The 20,580-nt window shown below is 35.7% G+C and overlaps 1 protein-coding gene across 1 annotated transcript in view; it reads left to right on the plus strand.

Annotated features, from left to right (window-relative positions):
- LOC111045659 (sodium/potassium/calcium exchanger Nckx30C) overlaps positions 1-20,580 on the plus strand; it is a gene marked incomplete in the record, with an annotated part of 193,805 nt that overhangs the window by 25,529 nt on the left and 147,696 nt on the right. Inside the window, 1 exon segment of the mRNA XM_039420220.1 lies at positions 19,423-19,446. Within this exon segment, the coding sequence (XP_039276154.1) occupies positions 19,423-19,446 (24 nt within the window).

Genomic DNA, 20,580 nt, shown 5'->3' on the forward strand with positions numbered 1-20,580 from the left:
TGGCGGTTCTAGACATAAAAAACTGGGTAGGCAAAACTTATCATACTGTAGGTCTATTCATAGACCTAGGGTAGGGCTACTTAAGTAATTCATGTAAAAAAGACGTCAAAGCATATAGGTATTAAATGAAGATGTATTAATAAATATAAAAATGTTAATACTCATATTTAATTGTTCAATCGACACTATTTTGCTAATAGGCCAACCATAATTTTGCTGTTTTAATCATTCTTTCAAATAATATTTCAATTTGATGGGCTATTTATTTGGAATATCGAAGGAAATTTCTGAATAAATACATGAAATCAACGGTTTATTACACTTTAACATTATTCAGAACATAGAGTATACATTTTATATTTACAACTGTAGTCTTCTTTGCCCAACATTGCTGAACGCCTCTAAGATTTTTCAGGGTTCTTAATCAGCCTTTCACTTTTCTCTCGTCAATAGATAAAATTGAAGATTAGTTAGACGTTGTGTTGTCATTGTAGACCTGAGGTAAGTTTCCCCGTTCTAAGCATAGAAAGCCCTGCGTTCACGCACTGCAAATGTGGCATAGTAATAGAATAGAATAAAAACAATTTTCTGTTGAATCATCTAAAATATAACTCATGACTATAAACATTTAAATATACTTCCAAAATTTATTTTTTTATTTAACATTTTTAGGTTTACATGAAAAATTAAAAAAAAATCTCATAAAAACTGGGTAGGCGGCCGCCTACCCAGCCTAGGCCTAGAACCGCCACTGCTTGGACTACCGAGGATAGAACTTATAAGACAAATATCCATTATTGTTCGTGAGTATAATAATAGGTTGTTAGAGATTTTCTTCGAGTACATCATTTACATGATTTGTAAACCCTATTCATCATCTGGATAAGCTGACAAGAACAAAATACCAAGCTTTTCTCCTTCCCCGTTCGTGCATTCTGTAACTTCTCATGTTTTGTATTTACCTGCTCGAGAACATTCAAGATTTGCAATCATCATTTCTGAAAGAGACAGAGCGCTGTTTAAAGCATGTGAGCGATGAGTAAGTTGCGTAGGTGTTTACAAAGATAATATTGTAAGGTCCCAGGAACAAGTTGGTAAAATTTGTTGGTGCCTAGTTGTTTTGAGAACACTGAGCAAGAACTTTGACTACATATGCTTTGCGCTTCAGCTTTGAACCGGAGAACTTGAAATGCTCAAGCCTCTTGTTTGCAATGCGGGCTACCGAGCGCGCGCGTTTGTGAGGTAAAGGAGAGGTCGAAGGAAGGACGAGATAGCGAATATGAGATAAAGAAAGAAATAGTGTTAAAAAGTGAATGGAATGGAGGAGGGTAGTGGGAGAAGAATGTGAGTGTAGTAGGAAAGAGTGAGGAGGGGTGGATTTGGAAGTGTGTGCGAAATTAGGGTTATAGAAGGAGGGGGTTGGTTGGTTAAGGGTGACTGGTACGGAAGGATCGAATGTGTGCGATATCGTGTGTGAACGCTGAGAGATGAATAGACGGCAGACGGCTTGGGCTTTCACGAGGAGGAAGAACTAGAAGAAAAAGGAGGAGGTGGTGGTGAAGGAGGAGGTGGAGGTGAAGGAGGAGAAGGGTTGATATCGCAAAAATCCTGCGCGTCCTTGGCATTTCTGACGAGAACCCATTACGACCGATGGTGCAGCAAAACTTCGGCTAATCTCCAGTGTTTTTGAAGCGTTTCAAAACTTCTCTCTTCATCGCTTGAATAGGATCAATTTCTCCAACTTTTTTCAAACTCGCACAAACGCTATGAATAGAGTAAACCTTACTCATCCTTTCTTAACATCTTTTCAATGTAACTGAACACCAAAATTATATGTACAATCCGAAATTGATTAAAAGTTTTCAACAATTATTTACCATGTGAAGGAGCATTTTAAATTGTCCAGTATTTCAACTTTTTGTAATTTGTGTTTATTATCTGGAATTACGAGTATCAAACATTTCCAATAATATCAACATATTGCAATTTCAAATGATGACCCAACCACCCTATTTTTTCATTCCACTTTAAAAACAAAGTTGAAGAGAACCTTTAAGTTTTGTTTCCAGTTACTCTTGAAGTTCCTCAAAAGAAACCTTAAAGCTCTCTCTTAGAACCTTTTAGTAATAATATTCATCTAGTTTTACAGGCTGGATGAGCTGATCCAGATATCCAGAAAAACTGAGACCCTTCCACGTGCACTATGCATGAATGACATGATTTGCATCTCGAAGGATGTGATTGTATAGACAAATTGAAATCCGGCCGATCTGAGGAGCTCCCCTCCGGAATTCGATTTACAAAAATGCATATTTTTGTCGCGTATATGGTTTACCATGTTATTTGAATTCAAATGCATTGTAGTGTAGTATATATGGGGATTTATATATATTTGAGAAAAAACGTCACCTCAAATCGATGATAACTGTTATTGATCAATCGTGAATAAGATGAGTCTCTTTAAACTATATTCAAGAACGGTCTTAGTCAATCACGCGTTAGATGTATAGCAAACAATAACGGGAACCAATTATAGTGATTATAGTAGCTGGCTACTAAGCAGCTAAAGCATGCTTGGCTGAGAACGTTCTTATCTCAATAATAGTGCATACTTATGTTGATTTGAATTCTTTAAAATAATATATAATGCTGAACTTTCCGCAAAACTAATCACTGTAATCATTACTATTCCATTTCCACCTCCTTCAGTTCATAACAGCTGTAACAGCTGTGCCTAGTTGAAAGTTATGTGTATTTTTGGTTTCAAGATTTTCTGAAATAACTTTATTTATTCAAAGTGCGGTGATATTAAGTACAAAATTTGACTATAATTTGGTATTTTAATCATTCTAAATTCAAAATTTCCAGCTAATATATATTCTTGGACAGAACTTTAAACTTTAAATTTCCTCAGTAGGACATAACCTATTTTTCGGACATTTCATTATTTATCAAAATTTGGGAACAGAATAGTTTTGGGCTGTGCCTGTTGTCCTATCCTGATCATATTCATATAATATGAACATATTCATGATTTGTAATTTTTCATGATTGAAGAATGATTCAATGCCCAGGGATAGACTATGAAGTATAATATTGAATCTGAGTTTATATTAGATCAAATATTTGTAGTCGGTTATACTTTTAGTTATTTGTGACTTTTTATACTTATTCATGTTAAATTGTTCGATTTATGCATAGGGCTTGTATAAAGTGCTGTTCATTGTTACTTTTTCAACAGAAAACATTTGCGGAGCAGATATTGATATACCATAATCTTATGTAGTTTCGATTGATATCAATCTATTATGTTCCATAATACAGGATAACGGGAAATTTTAAAAACGCCATTATACATTAGTGGGAAGGACAAATATTATTTTATTCGAACTAATGTGAAGATCAAGACTTACCATTCGAGAATATTGATAACATCTATCGCTTTTCGACAATTACTTCTTTAAGATGGCTTCCTCCTGAACGAATACACTCTTAAATCTGTGTTGACGATTCCTCATTGGTCGCTGCAACATCTACGTTTCCTGGTCCCATGATCTGTCCACCTGCGATTTTCTGTTTGTGGAGCTATCTCAAATCAAACGTTTTTACAACTTGACCAATAACTGTAGTTGAATCATAACAGAGAATTTCAAATGAAATTAACAATATCCCAGCTGAAATGTTGCAGCAATCGTTCAGGAATCGCAACACAGATTTCAAGAGTGTATTCGTGCAGGAGGAAGCCATGTTGAAGAAGTAATTGTGAAAAAAGTGATAGATATTATTAATAATTCTCAAATGGTAAGTCTTGAACTTTACATTAGTTTGAATAAAAACATTTTGCCCTTCCCACTAATGCTTTATGGCGTTTTTAAAAGTTCCTGTTATTCTGTGTCACCCTATATATTCTTTCATTCTCAGGCTGGTAATGTTGGATCATTATAGAGATGATAATAATGGAAAGTTCAAAATTTTCATCGAGGGAATCATGAAGATAATAACGAGAAAGATTTTCACGAGGGAATCTTGAAGATAATTTCTTCTCTCTCTCATGAATAGTCTGTCTTCTACTGTTGTTCTGTTGATTCTATCTGATCGATAGAGGGGTACAAAAACACTATGTTGATAATGACAAACATTGAATATTATCATCTGTGACTTATCTAGAAGCTGCAATTTCGTATCTGGACACCCCTAACTGCCAGCATTAAGCAAACATTGTCCCATTTATTTTAGAATCTCTCTCCGACTATTGAATTAGAAAGTTTGTTGAGAGCGATATTTATCAACTTCATTGTTGTCGCCGCTCAGGAAGTTGCCGTTTGCGATAGTGACAAATTCATTAGCTGGTAATTTTTCTAAATAAATTTCTTAATCTGGCAGTCGCTGCTTAACAAAGCCATCATATTTCATAATTTGGACGAGAGAGGCCGGGACAGCGCGTGGTCGCAGAATGAAGTTGAGAAATTAAAAAGTTTTGAGCCAAGATAAAATCTCTGTAATTAGGAGTAGGAAAATCTTTGGAGGTCACGAAACGGGCTGCTGCTGCTATTTACTCGTATTACGTCACAGCTTCAAACTCCCCACCCCCCCCACCCCACGAACCCCCAAACCCCTCACACCCATCCTTCATGACCAAGCTCAGCACTTGCTGAATTCCGGTGCAGCACTGCAGGTTTCTCTGCTCCTTGCTCCAGGGGACAAACGTCTTTTCCCTTCCCTCTTATCTCCCAATATTTATTTCTCCTTATTTTAGATTGCTCTTACCTAAAATTTAGTGAGTACGGTTTGATATCTCTCCCTGTGTAGCACGTGTTCACCATTTAAAGTTGCAAATACTAGATTATTTGTTATGCTTTTCACCCTTTAAAGACGACAAATCAGATAGCAGCTCTCTATTTGAAAGCAAATACTACAATTTGGTGCCATGACTACCTTTTCCATAAATTGTATCTACCCACTACCTCCGTAAACAAAGCCATAGTGCATTCGTGTGACGTCAGCATAGGAAGGGCTCCTACACCAATAAAAATGCGTTGATTTCAGCTGATCTATATCAGCTAGAGTTTCTATTGGTCTAGGAGCCCTACCTGTGCTGACGTCACACGAACGCACTACGGCTTTGTTTACGGAGGTAGTGATCTACCACGGTATTCTTATAAATTTGCTGATATGTAAAATATACACTGAACAATACAAACAAATTTATAATTGACGATGTAGTGATACTTATTGAGTCATTTTCGAAGACATGGATTCCTCCGTTGTTGCAGAATTGGAAGCTAAGATTCGAGAAGCGATCTCAGTAATTCCAGTTGTAATGTTACGTCAAACCATGGACAATGTGATGAAGAGACTACAAGATTGTTTGCGTAGAAAAGGAATACACCTACAAGATGTCATCTTCAATGAATAAATGTTACGGTATTATTTATTCTGAAATGGCATTATTTTTACTATTGATTGATATGAAAAACTTTATTCATAGATTTGTTTTTCTTGAAATTAATTAACTTTAAAAATTTACCGTTTCTGTGAAACCCCCTTATATACGAGTTTTGAAACCCTCCATCTCGATCTGTTGCTATTCAACAAAATTACTGCTAATCTCTCTGTTTGAGGAATAAATTGGATACAATTGAAAGTCCAATTAAGTTTGTTGGTTACTGGAACTTTGCTGTGTTGGAAATGTGATTAAATAGCAAGAAATAACATAGTAATGGATAATCCTCACCATGATATATTCACCACTAAAGACGATAATGGTATTTGTTCATCGAATGCTAAAGTAAACGAGAAACTACTACGAGAATAGTAATAGCTTCATATCATAGAGGAACTTCAAGAACAACTGTATGAAGATTATACATGACCTAGATAACTTTTCAAGGACACAAGAGAATGAAGGAGTTTTGAATTTTAATGTGGAAGACTAGCCCTTGTTTCTCTTGTATATAATTCTATATTATTGAGGTCCTTTTCCACTTGTATTACTGAAGTATATGTTTTCTAATTCCGTTATGAGGTCAAATATTATTGAGTGTAAAATAATATATATATATTCAAATAATATATGAGGGTATTAAAATGTTTCTCTGTGAAGGTTTCTGAGAAATGCAATCTATTTTTACTTTCCCTGCCCTATTACCATAGGTAAGGAAAGTATTGCTTTCCGAAAAAAATTAAGGTACCTCAAATTGTAAATTTATATACGTTTCAATGTCCACTGAGTCCAAAAAAGTGATTTTTGGGTATTGGTCTGTATGTGTGTGTGTGGTGTGTGTGTGTATGAGTGTATGTGCGTCTGTGTACACGATATCTCATCTCCCAATTAACGGAATGACTTGAAATTTAGAAATTGAGGTCCTTCCCCTATAAGGATCCGACACGAACAATTTCGATCAAATGCAATTCAAGATGGCGGCTAAAATGGCGAAAATGTTGTTAAAAACAGGGTTTTTTCGCGATTTTCTCAAAAATGGCTCCAACGATTTTGATCAAATTCATACCAAAAATGGTCATTGTTAAGCTCTATCAACTGCCACAAGTCTCATATCTGTAAAAATTTCAGGAGCACTGCATCATCTATGCAAAGTTTGATTTTAGATTTTCAATTATCAGGCTTCAGATACAATTTGAACAAAAAAATTCAATTGGAAAAGATTGAGCATGAAAATCTCTACAATTAATGTTCAGTAACATTATCACCTAAAATTGAAAATAAGCTCGAAATTCGAGAAAATGTGATTATCCAATTGCGAACTGTTGGCAACACTGTTGATTCTATTAAATGATTCACTATGAAGAGATAGCAGACCTCGTGTTTCTCCAGCGTTATAGTCCTGTCACCAGCTGGCTCAGATCTTAGAAAAGTGGACTTGAGATGCGCGGGAACACTGGCGTCAATTGATCAATTTTCATAACCGCAAGGAAAGTTGGGTGAGTGCACCACACCAGATTTTTTGTATTAAGTTGAGTGAGAATTCGATTTTCATTCAACTTTGTGATATCCATAGTCTAATAGTGATGATAGAATACTCTTCTCTATACTGAAGTATGAATGGTACGGTATCGAAGTAATATTGCTATGATTGTGGGTGGGTTTTGTGGAGTTTGCCTCAATAACACAAAAGAATTCCAATCAGATACCGGTAATAGGATAGGAAGTTGGGTCCTCGTGTCAAACGGAGGAAGTTTGTACAATTTATGTTTGCAATTTAAGCCGAGACAATAGTTAGTTCGACGTTGGCCAAGTTGGAGGGGGTTGGAAAGTGCAAGGGGAGGGGGAGGAATGCTTATTAGTTGTTGGAGCTTCCTTCCCTGAATTCTGAACACGAATTTGAGTACAGGAACTCCGCTGTGAGTTAGAATCTAATTTCTCTTCCGACCTATTTAATATCACAGGCGGGAGTACCAACTGGTCCAGATAGACACAGAAGCTACGCGATTTGGATCTAAAGATTGTTTTCTTTGAATAAGACTGATCCCACTTTTTAAAACTATACAAAGCTATTAACAAGAGCGAATTAAATAGGACAAAGTGATTACTGTTAACCATTATTGCTGAAAACGTTACTGTATTGTTCAATGTGAGTAGATAGGTCTAAGCTAAACTGTAACTTCCACTTTGTTTTAAGTGATGGAACTGCAAATCTTCCCGTCACAGAATAAGTTTTATTGTTTGTATAATGAACTTAACCCTTAGACTACCAAATAGGGTCTATGAAGCTTGTCCCGTCAAATACCAAATAATCAATTTTACCATTGTGATAATAATATATGTCCCAATACAAAAAACACGATAAAAATGAATAGAATGAATAGAATTTAGTAAATAGCTTTGCAATTTCAATTTCACATGTTTTTATTGACATTATTTATGAAGTTATTTACTCACTTTCAACTCAAAATGACACTGCAAATCACATTAGAACAGCTTCATTCTGCACAATACCAGCATCTGACACATGCATACATGAGAGCATATAACCACAATATAACCTGAATTCACAAATAATATGGCGATCAGATAGTTCTAAACAGCTGATGTATTCTACAGATAGACCCTAGACTACCGCTGGGAGTCATTACTGTGTAGTTTTGATCTATTCATCCACTGGGATTCGATGAACTTCTATTGGGACATATTGTCCCAGTTGTAGTCTGAGGTTGGTCATCTCTGCTGGGACATATTGTCCCGTTGCTAGTCTAAGAATTAAAGACTTGCAGACAAAGATTCAAATATTCATTACTTAGCACAAAAATTAGTATAAAAGTGATAAGTACAGTTAATTTTCTTTACTCAAGTTACTTATAGAGTTAGGGATTCTATCATCAATTCTATATCATACATGATTTAAAAATAATTATTGAAGGAATTCTTGAAAATATTAAGAAGTGAATCACTAGGATAAACTTTGTACACATAAGTTTTAAATTCGGAGAAACTTGAATTGAGAATTCATTATTATATCAATGGAGGTTTCGATTCATCTTTGTGCACTGAACTTCACTTAACATTAGAGACAGAAACATTAACCCTCCGACAGTCGCGCTGTTGTAAAAATTACAACAGTATCAGTTTTTTTGCTGCACAAAACTATTGAATTGGGTGGTGTCAGTGAATGAGTCACCTATGCATTCCAAAACTTTCCCCCATCACTCCATTGAGTTGCAGTATCAAAGGAGTAATGGTTCAGTCTTTAGGTGCCATTTAGTCGCGACAGTGCATAAGATAGGGAATGACTGTATACGGGGACTGTAAACAAACCAATAACACAGAATTGATGGCTTTGCTTGATTTACCTTATTGGGCTATGAAATGGTGAACATCCAAATATTCATAGGCGTAAAATAATCTAGGAAGATGGAAAAAGTAATAATACAATAATTAATCAATATATGTTTTGACAGTAAACAGAGTACATAACACTTAGAAAAATTGGATGTTGTACAAAATACAACACGCGACTGCTCTTGTGAGTGAGTAGGGCGCAACTACCGGACGGTTAGACATGGTTGGATATTTATTTTATTATTAATTGGTAATTTATTTGGTTAGCAAAAACAATACAAGGATCGGAAAAGAAAAAACAGGCTATTGCCCAAAACTTCTTCAATTTCCTAATCTAGTTACAAATTTGTCCAAATATTATACATAGGTTATGTATAAGTTTTATCAGCAAACAAGTTTTGAATAATTTTTTTATTAGGGAATCTTGTAATGAGATAAAATATACATTTTTAAATACACACTATGATGACATGAATCATATCACAAAAAAAAGGTCACACTTGTAATATACGATTCTACAGATGCAAATTGGTGAGAGACATCATGTAACATTGGCTTTTCGTTTAATAATACGGTAATTGAATATAATAACGAGTATTACTATGTATCCCAATAATATCCTATTATCACGAGTATTACTATATTGTAATATGATTACAGTTGTTTCTCTGAGCTCCCTCGTTTACATCTTCAAAATGTGTACTTCCAAATTTTAAACAACTATCAAGATGTCATGGAGAAGGCTAAGATTGCCATGCAGCAGCTCAATGGATGGTTTTATGATAATTCCTTGAAGCTTAATCTAAGCAAGACAAATTTTATTAAGTTCTCTATGAGAGGTAATGAGAATGATCCAGCTATTGTGGGATGGAAGTGTCCTGCTACTGATAGGACAAAGTTTCTGGGGATTGAATTGCAGGCAAACTTGAAGTGGGATGGTTACATAGAGGAACTCCAAAAAAGGCTTTACCATGCTCTCTTTGCTCTGAGGACTGTTAAGTCGAATTCAAATCTCAAGACAGCTCTAAAGGTTTACCATTGGGCATTTTCTTTCACTTATTAGATTTAGTATTTTGTTTTGGGGGGCTGGAAGAATTCATTTGAACACAAACTTAAAAATGCAGAAAAAAGCACTTCGGATTTTGGGGGGAGTGGGTCCATCTTTCTCCTGTAAGACCATATCCAAGGCACTCCGACTACTTACAGTTCCAGCGATATACTTCCTTGAAGTTGTTTCGTTTGTGTTCAAAAACAAAAATATTTTTAATGCTAACCGAATTTGTCATACTTATGAAACACGAGGTAAAAATACAGGATTATTCCAGTTCCCTATCCATAGACTGACTCTTCTCGAAAAGGGACCGTATTATTCAGGACTCAAGTGTTTTAATTGCATTCCCGAGGATATAAGGCTGTGTAGCGGCTATAAGTTATTTGTTTCAAAGATAATTAGGACACTGGTAGAGGCTTGTCCTTATACCATTGAGGAGTGTTTTAGAGCATTCATGTGACTCCATTCTAAAAATGACATGTTGTATGCCACTTGAGCACCGCTCAGAATTTGTCGCTTCACACAACAAAAATATAATAATAATAATAATAATAATAAAATAATAATAATAATAATTAAATTTCCACTGTTGAATCTTCTTAAGTCCTCATCAGCCTCCATTTATTGTAGTACATTGTTTGATCAGCATTTAATGCATTCCACGTGCATTAGATATGTATTGGTCATAAGGGGAGTAGCGTCCTGCCTTCTGATAGTGCAAGTGCAAGCATACTATCCAATTAGATGAGTCGGATGATCATAATTGTTGGCGATTAACCAGGTTACATCGATAGTGTACGAGCCTGTCTCACGAGATTCCAGTGTTATTTTTGGCCTTGTCAATGCAATGCCCTGGCGGTTTCAGTGGACAGTAGTGGAATTAACTGCTCATGAATCTGACCTCGTTTTAAAAAATCGATCATTACCAGATCTATTCAGAGATAATGTTCCCTCATTTCTAGAAATCAAATTAGTTGTCTCAATCAGTTTAACTCTGAATGATTACTCTGTTTTCATATCTGAATTTTATAAAAGTACTAGCCGTCAGGCTCGCTTCGCTCGCCATATCCGTCTAGCCAGGGGGCTCCGCCCCCTGGACCCCCGACTGGATCGTCCAAGAGTGAGATCAGCAGGCTCGCTTCGCTCGCCTGCATTTTTTCATTTTTATCATATTATATTAGGACAATCCAGTCGGGGATCCAGACTAAACGTCTGGCTAGACAGATATGGCGAGCGAAGCGAGCCTGACGGCTAGTAATATAATATTCCCAGGATTGAAGTAGCATGCCCAATCAATTTTTCCGCGATAAATGCATTTAAATCTTCAACTTGGTGCCAACCTAACAAAATCAACTCAACTAATGCCAACCTGACAAAATTATTAATTTAGTTGCAGTTAACAACTGTTTCGAAGAGGTACTCTATCTAGATTATAGTTCTATAGTAACATATGATATGGAATTTCAATTCTAATTAAGAGATTGGGAGAAGAAGAATATACATGCTAAAAGACGAACTTTAAACCTTAAAAACAACCTTAGAGTTGAAATATTGCCAAAAGATTTTAGTGCGCCTCTAAAGGGCCAACTGAACATACCTACCAATTTGAACATTTTTGGTCCGGTAGATTTTTAGTTATGCGAGTGAATGAGTGAGTGAGTGAGTGAGTGCCATTTCGCTTCTATATATATAGATTTTACTACTACTTGAGAACTGAATTCTCTAAATGGGTGAAATTGTTTATTAATAATCATTCAAAACCCACAGGCTAAGCATTATAGGCTATATATTTTCTAGAGTGGATTGATTGATTGATTGCTTCATACCTTGATTGATTTGAGAAATGGGAAATTTATCATGATGGAACAATAAAACTCTTTCAGGTGGCTACTTTTTTGAAGATTGTTTTGGAAGCTACTCACATAATAAGAAAGATCTGGAGTCTTAAGGTGCGTACAGATATACGCGCCTCCAACACGCGCCGCGCACGCTCCGCGCACGCTCCGCACTCGCTCAGCAATAGCTCCGATCATGAACGTTACGCGATATGTTACGCAAGGGTTCGATTGAGGTTCGAAATATGTTCTAAGGATGATCGATCCGCTCTTTTCTTATTGTTGACTTCGCTACAACCTAACCTCACAAATGTGGAACGTTCAAACCAGCTGATCGGGTGACAAAACTAAATAAAATATTCTGACCAGGGGATTGCTGGGTAGCCTAATAATGCATTATGTTTACATGATTAATTTATGATAAATATTCTGATTATTGCATTTATTTCAATGTCTTATTATAAAAGGTAATGTCTGTCAATGTTTCAAAAGGTGAAAGGTTTGATTGAGAGTTCGGCGTCTTTCTTCTAAATGCTAATATGCCGGTACCTATTATTATAAATGCTTTTATAACTTTATATTATTTAATTTAATAATTAATTTTGATAATTTTATGCTAGGATAGAGATCGTAACTATTAACAAACATTACAAACAAAAACGTTGACCACAAATGCGCAAATATTGGTTTGTTCGACCTAGGAGCTTGCCAAGCTCGACCTCTGTTAATGTGCGTACAAATATACGCGCCGCGAACATGAGCAATTCACTTTTAATCAGCTGATTCCAAGCTTTTTATATTTGTATCTTACCGTTTCTGTAAAAATAGATATAGTCAGCTGATTAAAAGTGAATTGCTCATGTTCGCGGCGCGTAAATCTGTACGCACCTTTAAACGCTCTTCTCGCGTTCCACTCTTGCTTCCCGGTCGATCATCAATCGCTCGAGTGACGTTCGATTGCGGAGCAGAGCGAAAGTCTGTACGCACCTTTAAGTTCTTTAAAATAAACCACCAGAAAGATTAAATGGAGTATTTAAAGAAATATAATATTCGAAGTTCGTGATGGAACATTAAGGAATTGGAGCAAAGAAGAAGTTCATTTATTGGTTAAAATGGCCAATGTTGGAAAAGAGATGGAATGCAGAGGTTTGCGAGAGGATGACTGGACTGGATAAGGAGCGATGGCGGAGGGGAGGCGAGAAGCGGCTCTAAGTTGCAAGAACTTGCGAAAAAAATTCATTTATATTTGATTAATTATTCTCATGAGAGTATGATCAACTATTATGTTCGTATGAAGCCTGGGGTAGGACAAATCAAGCATATTGATCAAGCAATCAAACATATTGGACCAATCAAGCACGAATTCTGGAGCATATTTCACATAGAAACAACCCGACATATATAATAATATGAGAAGCATGATAAATGTCTCCAAAAGTGTATGAATCCAATGTTAGTTCTCATGAATCTAAAGCTTTAAAACTAGCTTTATCCAGATTTTCATCAATCTTTGTTCAGAACAATCAGTATACGCTCGTTTGATCTAACCCGTGCCTTATGGAATACTGGGAATACGTTTGATTGCACAAACTCATGTTCAACCAACTCAACAAAAATTTATAAGTTTGAGGATCAGGTAAACCTTTTTTGCTGTGTCATACGTCATAGCATTCTCATTGCCAACTCATTGACGTATTTCATACTCTAACCTCTCGTTGATTATCCTGTATTGACGTCATAAATGTCAGATCTACGTCACCAGTCTCTTGTTTCCATTCTTTCCTGTATCTAAAGGCGTGAGTAGCGCGTATCAAACGCTTGAATTTTCTGAACAGTTGAAAAGAGTAAGAGATAGAAAATAGGTATAATTTGCAAGTCTGTTTTTTCAATTATTTTTCCTGTATTCAGAAGCGTGAAAAGCGCTTATAAATGCTAGAATTCCCTTGAACAATAAGTGTTGCAAACGTGAATAATAGGATACGGATAGAGATAAAAATAAGGTCTACTCTGCTAGTCTCTGTTGCTTCCATATATTTTCCTGTATCCAGAGGCGGGAAACGCAAATATCAAACTTTATTTTCCTGAACAGTAAGTGATGCAAACGTGAATAGTTGGATGGAGATAGAGATTAAAATTGAGTATACTTTGCTAGTCTGTTGTTTCTATATTTTTCCTGCATCCGTAGGCGTGAGAAGCGCTTATAAAATGCAAGAATTCCCTTGAACAATAAGTGGTGAAAATATGAATAATAGGATATGGATGTAGTTAAAAATCAGGTTTACCTTGCCAGTCTCTTGTTCCCATAAGCGAAAGGCCCACTATCAAACAGTTCAGTTTCCTGAACAATGAGAGATGCAAGCGAGGATAGTTGTGGGATGGATATATATCACAAATGAATGCATGGTGTTAGGTAGGTATTAATCAATTATACAGCCTATTCCTTTCAAATCCACATTACAGTCTTGTGGATCATATTCAGAGTGTAGCTTACACCCTACAGTGTAGGGTTACACTGAAACATGTGGGGCTTCTTTCCAATTGAAATGGAGGTTCTTAACAGAGTGGAGGCGCTAATTGGTTGCACACTTGCACACACAATCGTGAGGCTGTATAATTATTTTGATTTAGAGGTGAATGGTGACCGTGTACAGTAGTTCATCCGTTTTCCATTAGCGTTGAGGTTTGTTGTGCGTTGCAAGACTGAACATAAATCAACGCCCCGGGTTCGGTGCATAGTGGGACAGTGTTCGCTGTTCACTGTTCAACCGCTGCCCTTCTACCAGCCACACAATTCAACTCCATCATTCTATTCTGGCCAAAACGCTGGATATTTCCATCGACCGAATTATTCCTGTCGACCCGTTTGTTATTCATACCGGCCCTATAAATTGGACGTTAACTGTGAGTAGCCGCCCAAGTGGTGGCTGGTGGCCGGTCTATGGAGGTGTTCAGTGACGGCGAAAACATGAATTAATACACACTGCATGGGCTGGGTGATCACTGGGTGACTGAAGCGATGCTGCAATTTGGCCGGTTCAAAGCGTGCACATCCTATGTGATGAGATGCATAGAGAGTCAAGTGGATATTCATCGATCAATAGGTGCTGTGGAAACAACTCCAGTATCAATTTATTCAGAATTAAAAATACAGAATCAGACTTATTCATGGGGATGAAGCTATTAAACCTATACTAGTTCATATGGATATAGATAGATCACTCTTTTGAGGTTCCAAAAGAAGTCGTAAGGCCGGTATTAATCCATCAATAATCTTCAATGAATATGTTATTTTATAACTGCATTCAAACTCGTAATTCACTACTGACTATCCAGTGATCCAGTGAAGCATGATAAACATTTTGTCTGAAGATCTACAATATATTCTGAATCAGCAGTCGGTCTAAAATATAAGAATTAATCAAACAGAAATCATGTTCTATAGTGAGGTCCATGTTATAATGACAGTGAATAAAGATAGAAGAATAGCGATGCCGATTCTCTGCATTAATTAATCATATTTCTACACTGTTAAAAACATAATTGGCACCGTTGTGGATCTAGAAAAGGATAGTACCACCGGCTTTGTTGAAAGATGGAGAAGGATAGCAAAACCAAAGTTGATCAAATACTGTCATTATAACGTGAACCTCACTATAGGTGAATTACCAATTCTAGCCGAGTGACTGCAAGGAAGGATCATGCTCCCTCTATCCCGCTCTATTGAATTGAATATTCATTTCTTCGCCTGATAGAGATGTACGAATAAATAAAAAGTCATCGTGATGATTGATTTCTAAGTTATATTCAAGAAGTGAGACCAAGCAAATTGATTTCACATGTCACCATGTGCTTCATCATCTTCTTCTTGTCTTCAAAGATTGGGAATATTTGCCTGTTTCGACTCGCGATTGATATCCTATTATATTAAGCGAGCAATTTCTGTATTTTCATATTTATCTGGTTATTTATGTCCGAATCTCGAAAACGGCTCTAACGATTTTCACGAAATTTGGAACATGATTTATAATAATACAAATTCGATTGCACTAGGTCTCGTTCCTGGGAAAACTCACTGAAGGACATGGAAAAGAATAATAATTAATCATCCTTGAAAAAACATAATGATAATTGCGTCGTCTGTCGATAACAGAAGATGCGTGCGTGCCTGAGTGGGAGAGAGACTGTTCAACAATTTGCAATCAATCAGCGTATTTCAAGAGAAAATATAAATCTAGAAATTTCAATCGACTGGATCAAAATAATCTGATGTGTTGATATTGCATGGTATAGACTATCATTCTAAATTAGAGTATATCATAATTTTCAAAGTTAATCATTATTTCACAGTTTTAAGTGATTAGTGAGTGTTATTTTGTCATTGAGTTTAGTTTGTGAACAATCTAAATATGAACTTTAACTTTTCTGTTTTCAAATGTTTGGACTGAAAATTGGACCTGAATTCAATTGTAAGAAACATAACCCACTTTTTGAACTATTTATAGCGTATAAATCAAAATTCGGGGAAGAAATGGTTTTGGGCTGTGCTTGTTAGTCCTTGCCCAATCATTTTAAAGAATTGTGTTCTGTTTATCAATGGATAAATAATAACGAGCGAAGCACGGTGCCCCGATATTTTTATAAAGTGTTAATTATTTTGATGAGAACATTATTCTATTGCCTTCTCTCTAATGGTCTCTCGACATCTTTTTTTCATTTTTCATTTTTAAACAGTGATAGGGTTTATAGAAGAATTGTTCCTACGGACATTCAGTCAACGTGCTTCAACGTACTCTGTCAATGTGATCTTTTCATCATTAATGATTCAATGGATCTCTCCAAATTTGAATAATTGATAAGTTTTGGAGAAATTGTTGCATGGATATATTCAAATATTGTGTAATGGAGTTCCAATGTCGCATTCATGTTTCTGGTAAGTTAATTGCTGCCCCACACCCAGACTTGTTGTCTTTGTGGGGAATATTCACTATTTATCTAATGTTTCTGCTGCTGTATTACCTTTTTTTTGTGAATAAAGATCATTTGAATTTGAATTTGAATTTGCCCGGTTTCCATCTGTAGATGCTGCTGAAAGATGTGTTCACTACAATCTCCTAAATATCTGAATTGCACTGATTAAACTGAATTGAATCTGACATCGACGTCATCACTAAACAAAAAAAACAAAAGCGTGATCCAATCTCATCCTACTTGTTCGATGACAGTTTAGTTATTAACAAAATTGCCGGAATCAAAGCGACTAATGAATAAATTGAATGAGCGACATGAGTTTCTCTGCCGTTTCATTGTCTCTGATGAGTCCTATCACGATCTTGGGCGGCTCATTCATCTCACTGCCTGCTAACTGGGGATCGATTGCTCACTGATGAGCAGCACACAGCTCTAATTTGCGCCCAACCTGTGATTAGATCCGTTTCGTAAATAGCAAGGATTCTTCTCGGTTTCAAATGACCTGTTTCTTCTCTTACTTGACGTCAGAGGAAACTACTAGAATAAGATGCCTGCTGTATTTTTTGTTCACTATTATGATCAAACATGAATAAGCATAATTTCAGTCCTTATTAACCTTCCGGTAATCGTGCCCTTCTCAATCACACGAGCAGTCGCGTGTTGTATTTTGTACAACATTCAATTTTCCAAGTGTTATGGACTCTGTTTACTGTCAAAACATATTAATTAATTGTATAATTACTTTTTCCATCTTCTTGGATTATTTTACGCCTATGAACATTTGGATAATTACCATTTCATAGCTCATTAAGGTACATCATGCAAAGCCATCAATTCTGTGTATTTGGCTCGTTTACAGTCCCCGTATACAGTCTTCCCCTATCTTATGCACTGTCGCGACTAAATGACACCTAAAGACTGAACCATTGCTCGGTTGATACTGCAACTCAGTGGAGTGATGGGGGGAAAGTTTTGGAATGCATAGGTGACTCATTCACTGACACCACCCCATTCAATAGTTTTGTGCAGCAAAAAAACTGACACTGTTGTACTTTTTACAAGAGCGCGACTACCGGAAGGTTAATGTAGAACTTAAATGTGTCCTACCAAAATTAGGAAGACAATGTAAAATATTCATATAGACATATAGTACTGTAATTCTTTTCAAATGAATTCACTATGATATTATATCATCCATTTCTCTTCACATAGTACTGTAAATTTTTCCAAATTAATTCACTATGATATAATATCATCCTTTTCTCTTCACATTATAAAGGACACAACATGTATTGTTCAAAATTATATGCAATTTAATATTAGGCCTATATTGGTCATATCAGATATAGCCTAATCATGAATATAATATATGCATGAGAAATACATATCAGTATACTCTTCGAACTGCTTCATTAAATGTGCTTCAGACTGTATTGCAACTTTGGAATTTAACTTGGCAACTGTGAAATCTGGTATCTTCTATGAATATAGAATCATTATTCCTTGTTGGCGCTCACCCTTGAAGGTAAGTTTTGACTTTCTGATCCATATCACCTTTAGTGAATCTGATCAGAGTAAAATCATACAATAATAATATTTTCTCATTATATGAATCGTCCATGGAATTAAGCTTCAATATACCTACGTATATACCTACGTATATATACGTACTTATTATATACGTATATATATATATATATATATTATATATATATATATATATATACCTACGTACCTACTTATATACGTACCTACCAACCTATATACTTACCTACATAAGCTAGCTTAAATATACCAACCAATGACCTATGAAACCTAGCGGCTGTGAAAAAGGTAAAATTGCTATGTTGATTGCCAACCTCCGAAATGGAGACAGTACTTGGAGAAGAAGAAAATACCTACGTCAATAATGTTTTTTTTTATATTTTCTAGTAAAGAATCTCTTAAAACACCAAGATTTATCTTCTACGTTGAATCTCTTTTCGTCGATCTAATTTCGATAACAGAAGTAAATCAATATAGCCGATCCAGAAGCGGATACAGGTCCATCATGGTACCAGAATTTGGCTCTTATCTTATTTTACATAAAACCAGTGATTTTTCGTGATAGGCTAGTGTGGATCAATCAAGAATTCTATTTTATTTTGTATAAACTCGTAAATCACTCAGCTGAATGATGTTCCTTCTTAAAAATCGCTCAAAAATCAATCTTTGTTTATTTATTTCAAAGATTGTCTATCGCTGATAAGTTGCTCCGTCATCAAGCCGTCAGAAAACTGTAAATCTAGAGTGTCTGATTGGATAATATATCATCTACTAATGACGTCACAACCTAGCTAGCGCTATGGCTTTGTAAAACTAGGTGATAGTGGATAAACTCCTCTACAATAGGTACTCTTCCGGGAAGTGTTTTACCTTTAACTATAGACATGTTTTACATGTCATGTTTGACTATAGACATGTTTTTCTATAGACATGTTTGACTATAGACTTCATGTCTATAGTCAATGGTTTTACAGAGGGTGTCCTACTTGGAAGTGTACTATAGCATCTGCTGGTTACTGCCTATCATCACGAACTTGATGAATTTGAAATCCACGGTTCGTATAGGAAATCATTAAATTGAAAGCGGTAAGTTGTTACTCATCTATCTTATTGCTGAATATAAGTGTCGTAAATCTGTTGTATGTTTGTGTGCTGTTTGCCGGAAAATGTTGTGGCTGATATGTGTGTGTGTTGATGTTCGATGTTTAATGTTTGTTTTCCATTTGCAGCACCAGACTGCGGTCCAATCGCTGGTGAGTCTCATAATAGTGGAAAAGTCCAGGATTTTCAATGCATTGGTTTATTTATCTTGATTGTCATCAGATTCTAGGCATGTTCTGCATTACTTAATCAATACTCTCCATCAGCATGTGAAGAAAGAATTGACATAATATTGTGAGTGCTATTAATGAGTTCATTAGTCTTTCAGGAATGAAGTTGTTTGATTTTTTGATGATATTTTTCCTCTTTTAGTAATTTAGTCATGAGGTAATGTGAATTTATTCATGTATTTACTCTACTTTCAAAACATTCCAATTCAGGAAACTATGTTACTATCTAATCTGTCCAACTATGATAATTAAGTACTCTTTTGTATTTGCTTACTATGGGAGTCAGTTAACTAATGTTTACATAGTTTAGATAAGTTTACTGTATTTTACTTTCTGAGTAGTTGTGAAGATAATTTCCTGGTGTGGTCGTGATTAGTTATGATGAATAAGAATACAATATCTAGTCTTCTTATTCAGTAAATAAATAAATATAATTTTATCGCCGTTCAACTTTAAGGTGCGTACAGATATACGCGCCGCGAACATGAGCAATTCACTTCTAATCAGCTGACTATGTCTGTATTTTTACAGAAACGGTAAGATACAGATATAAAAAGCTTGGCAACAGCTGATTAAAATTGAATTGCTCATGTTCGCGGCGCGTGTATCTGTACGCACCTTTACAATAGTTATGGACAACGTCAGTAGCCTATGCTGTATAAAGCGAGTTGTAGGTTCTGCAATAATAGCATAAGATCTCTATCAATAAACAATATTAAACTCAACGTTCACACTTTCACGAAACTTGAAATACAACAATTATTCCCAAAATCAGAATATTGGAGGTATACAAATCACATCAGCCATTTTCTATTCGAACTGTTGGCTGAGAGAAAGGAAGCCTCTGATTGGTCGATTCGCGAGAGCTTGTTATTGGTACAAGGAGGATCAAGTCTGACCAATCAAAATTTCCTTTCCATCTCTTCAGCACAAAGTTGTGTTTGATGTTGAATTTTTTGACGCTTTCTGGATTACAGCTTGAGCAAGAATTATTGCATGTATAACATTTTGTATCAACTTATTCAAGTTTGTTTGTAATTTACATTGAAATTGTAT

This window comes from Nilaparvata lugens, chromosome 2 (assembly GCF_014356525.2).
Source record: "Nilaparvata lugens isolate BPH chromosome 2, ASM1435652v1, whole genome shotgun sequence".
NCBI classification, from domain to species: domain Eukaryota; kingdom Metazoa; phylum Arthropoda; class Insecta; order Hemiptera; family Delphacidae; genus Nilaparvata; species Nilaparvata lugens.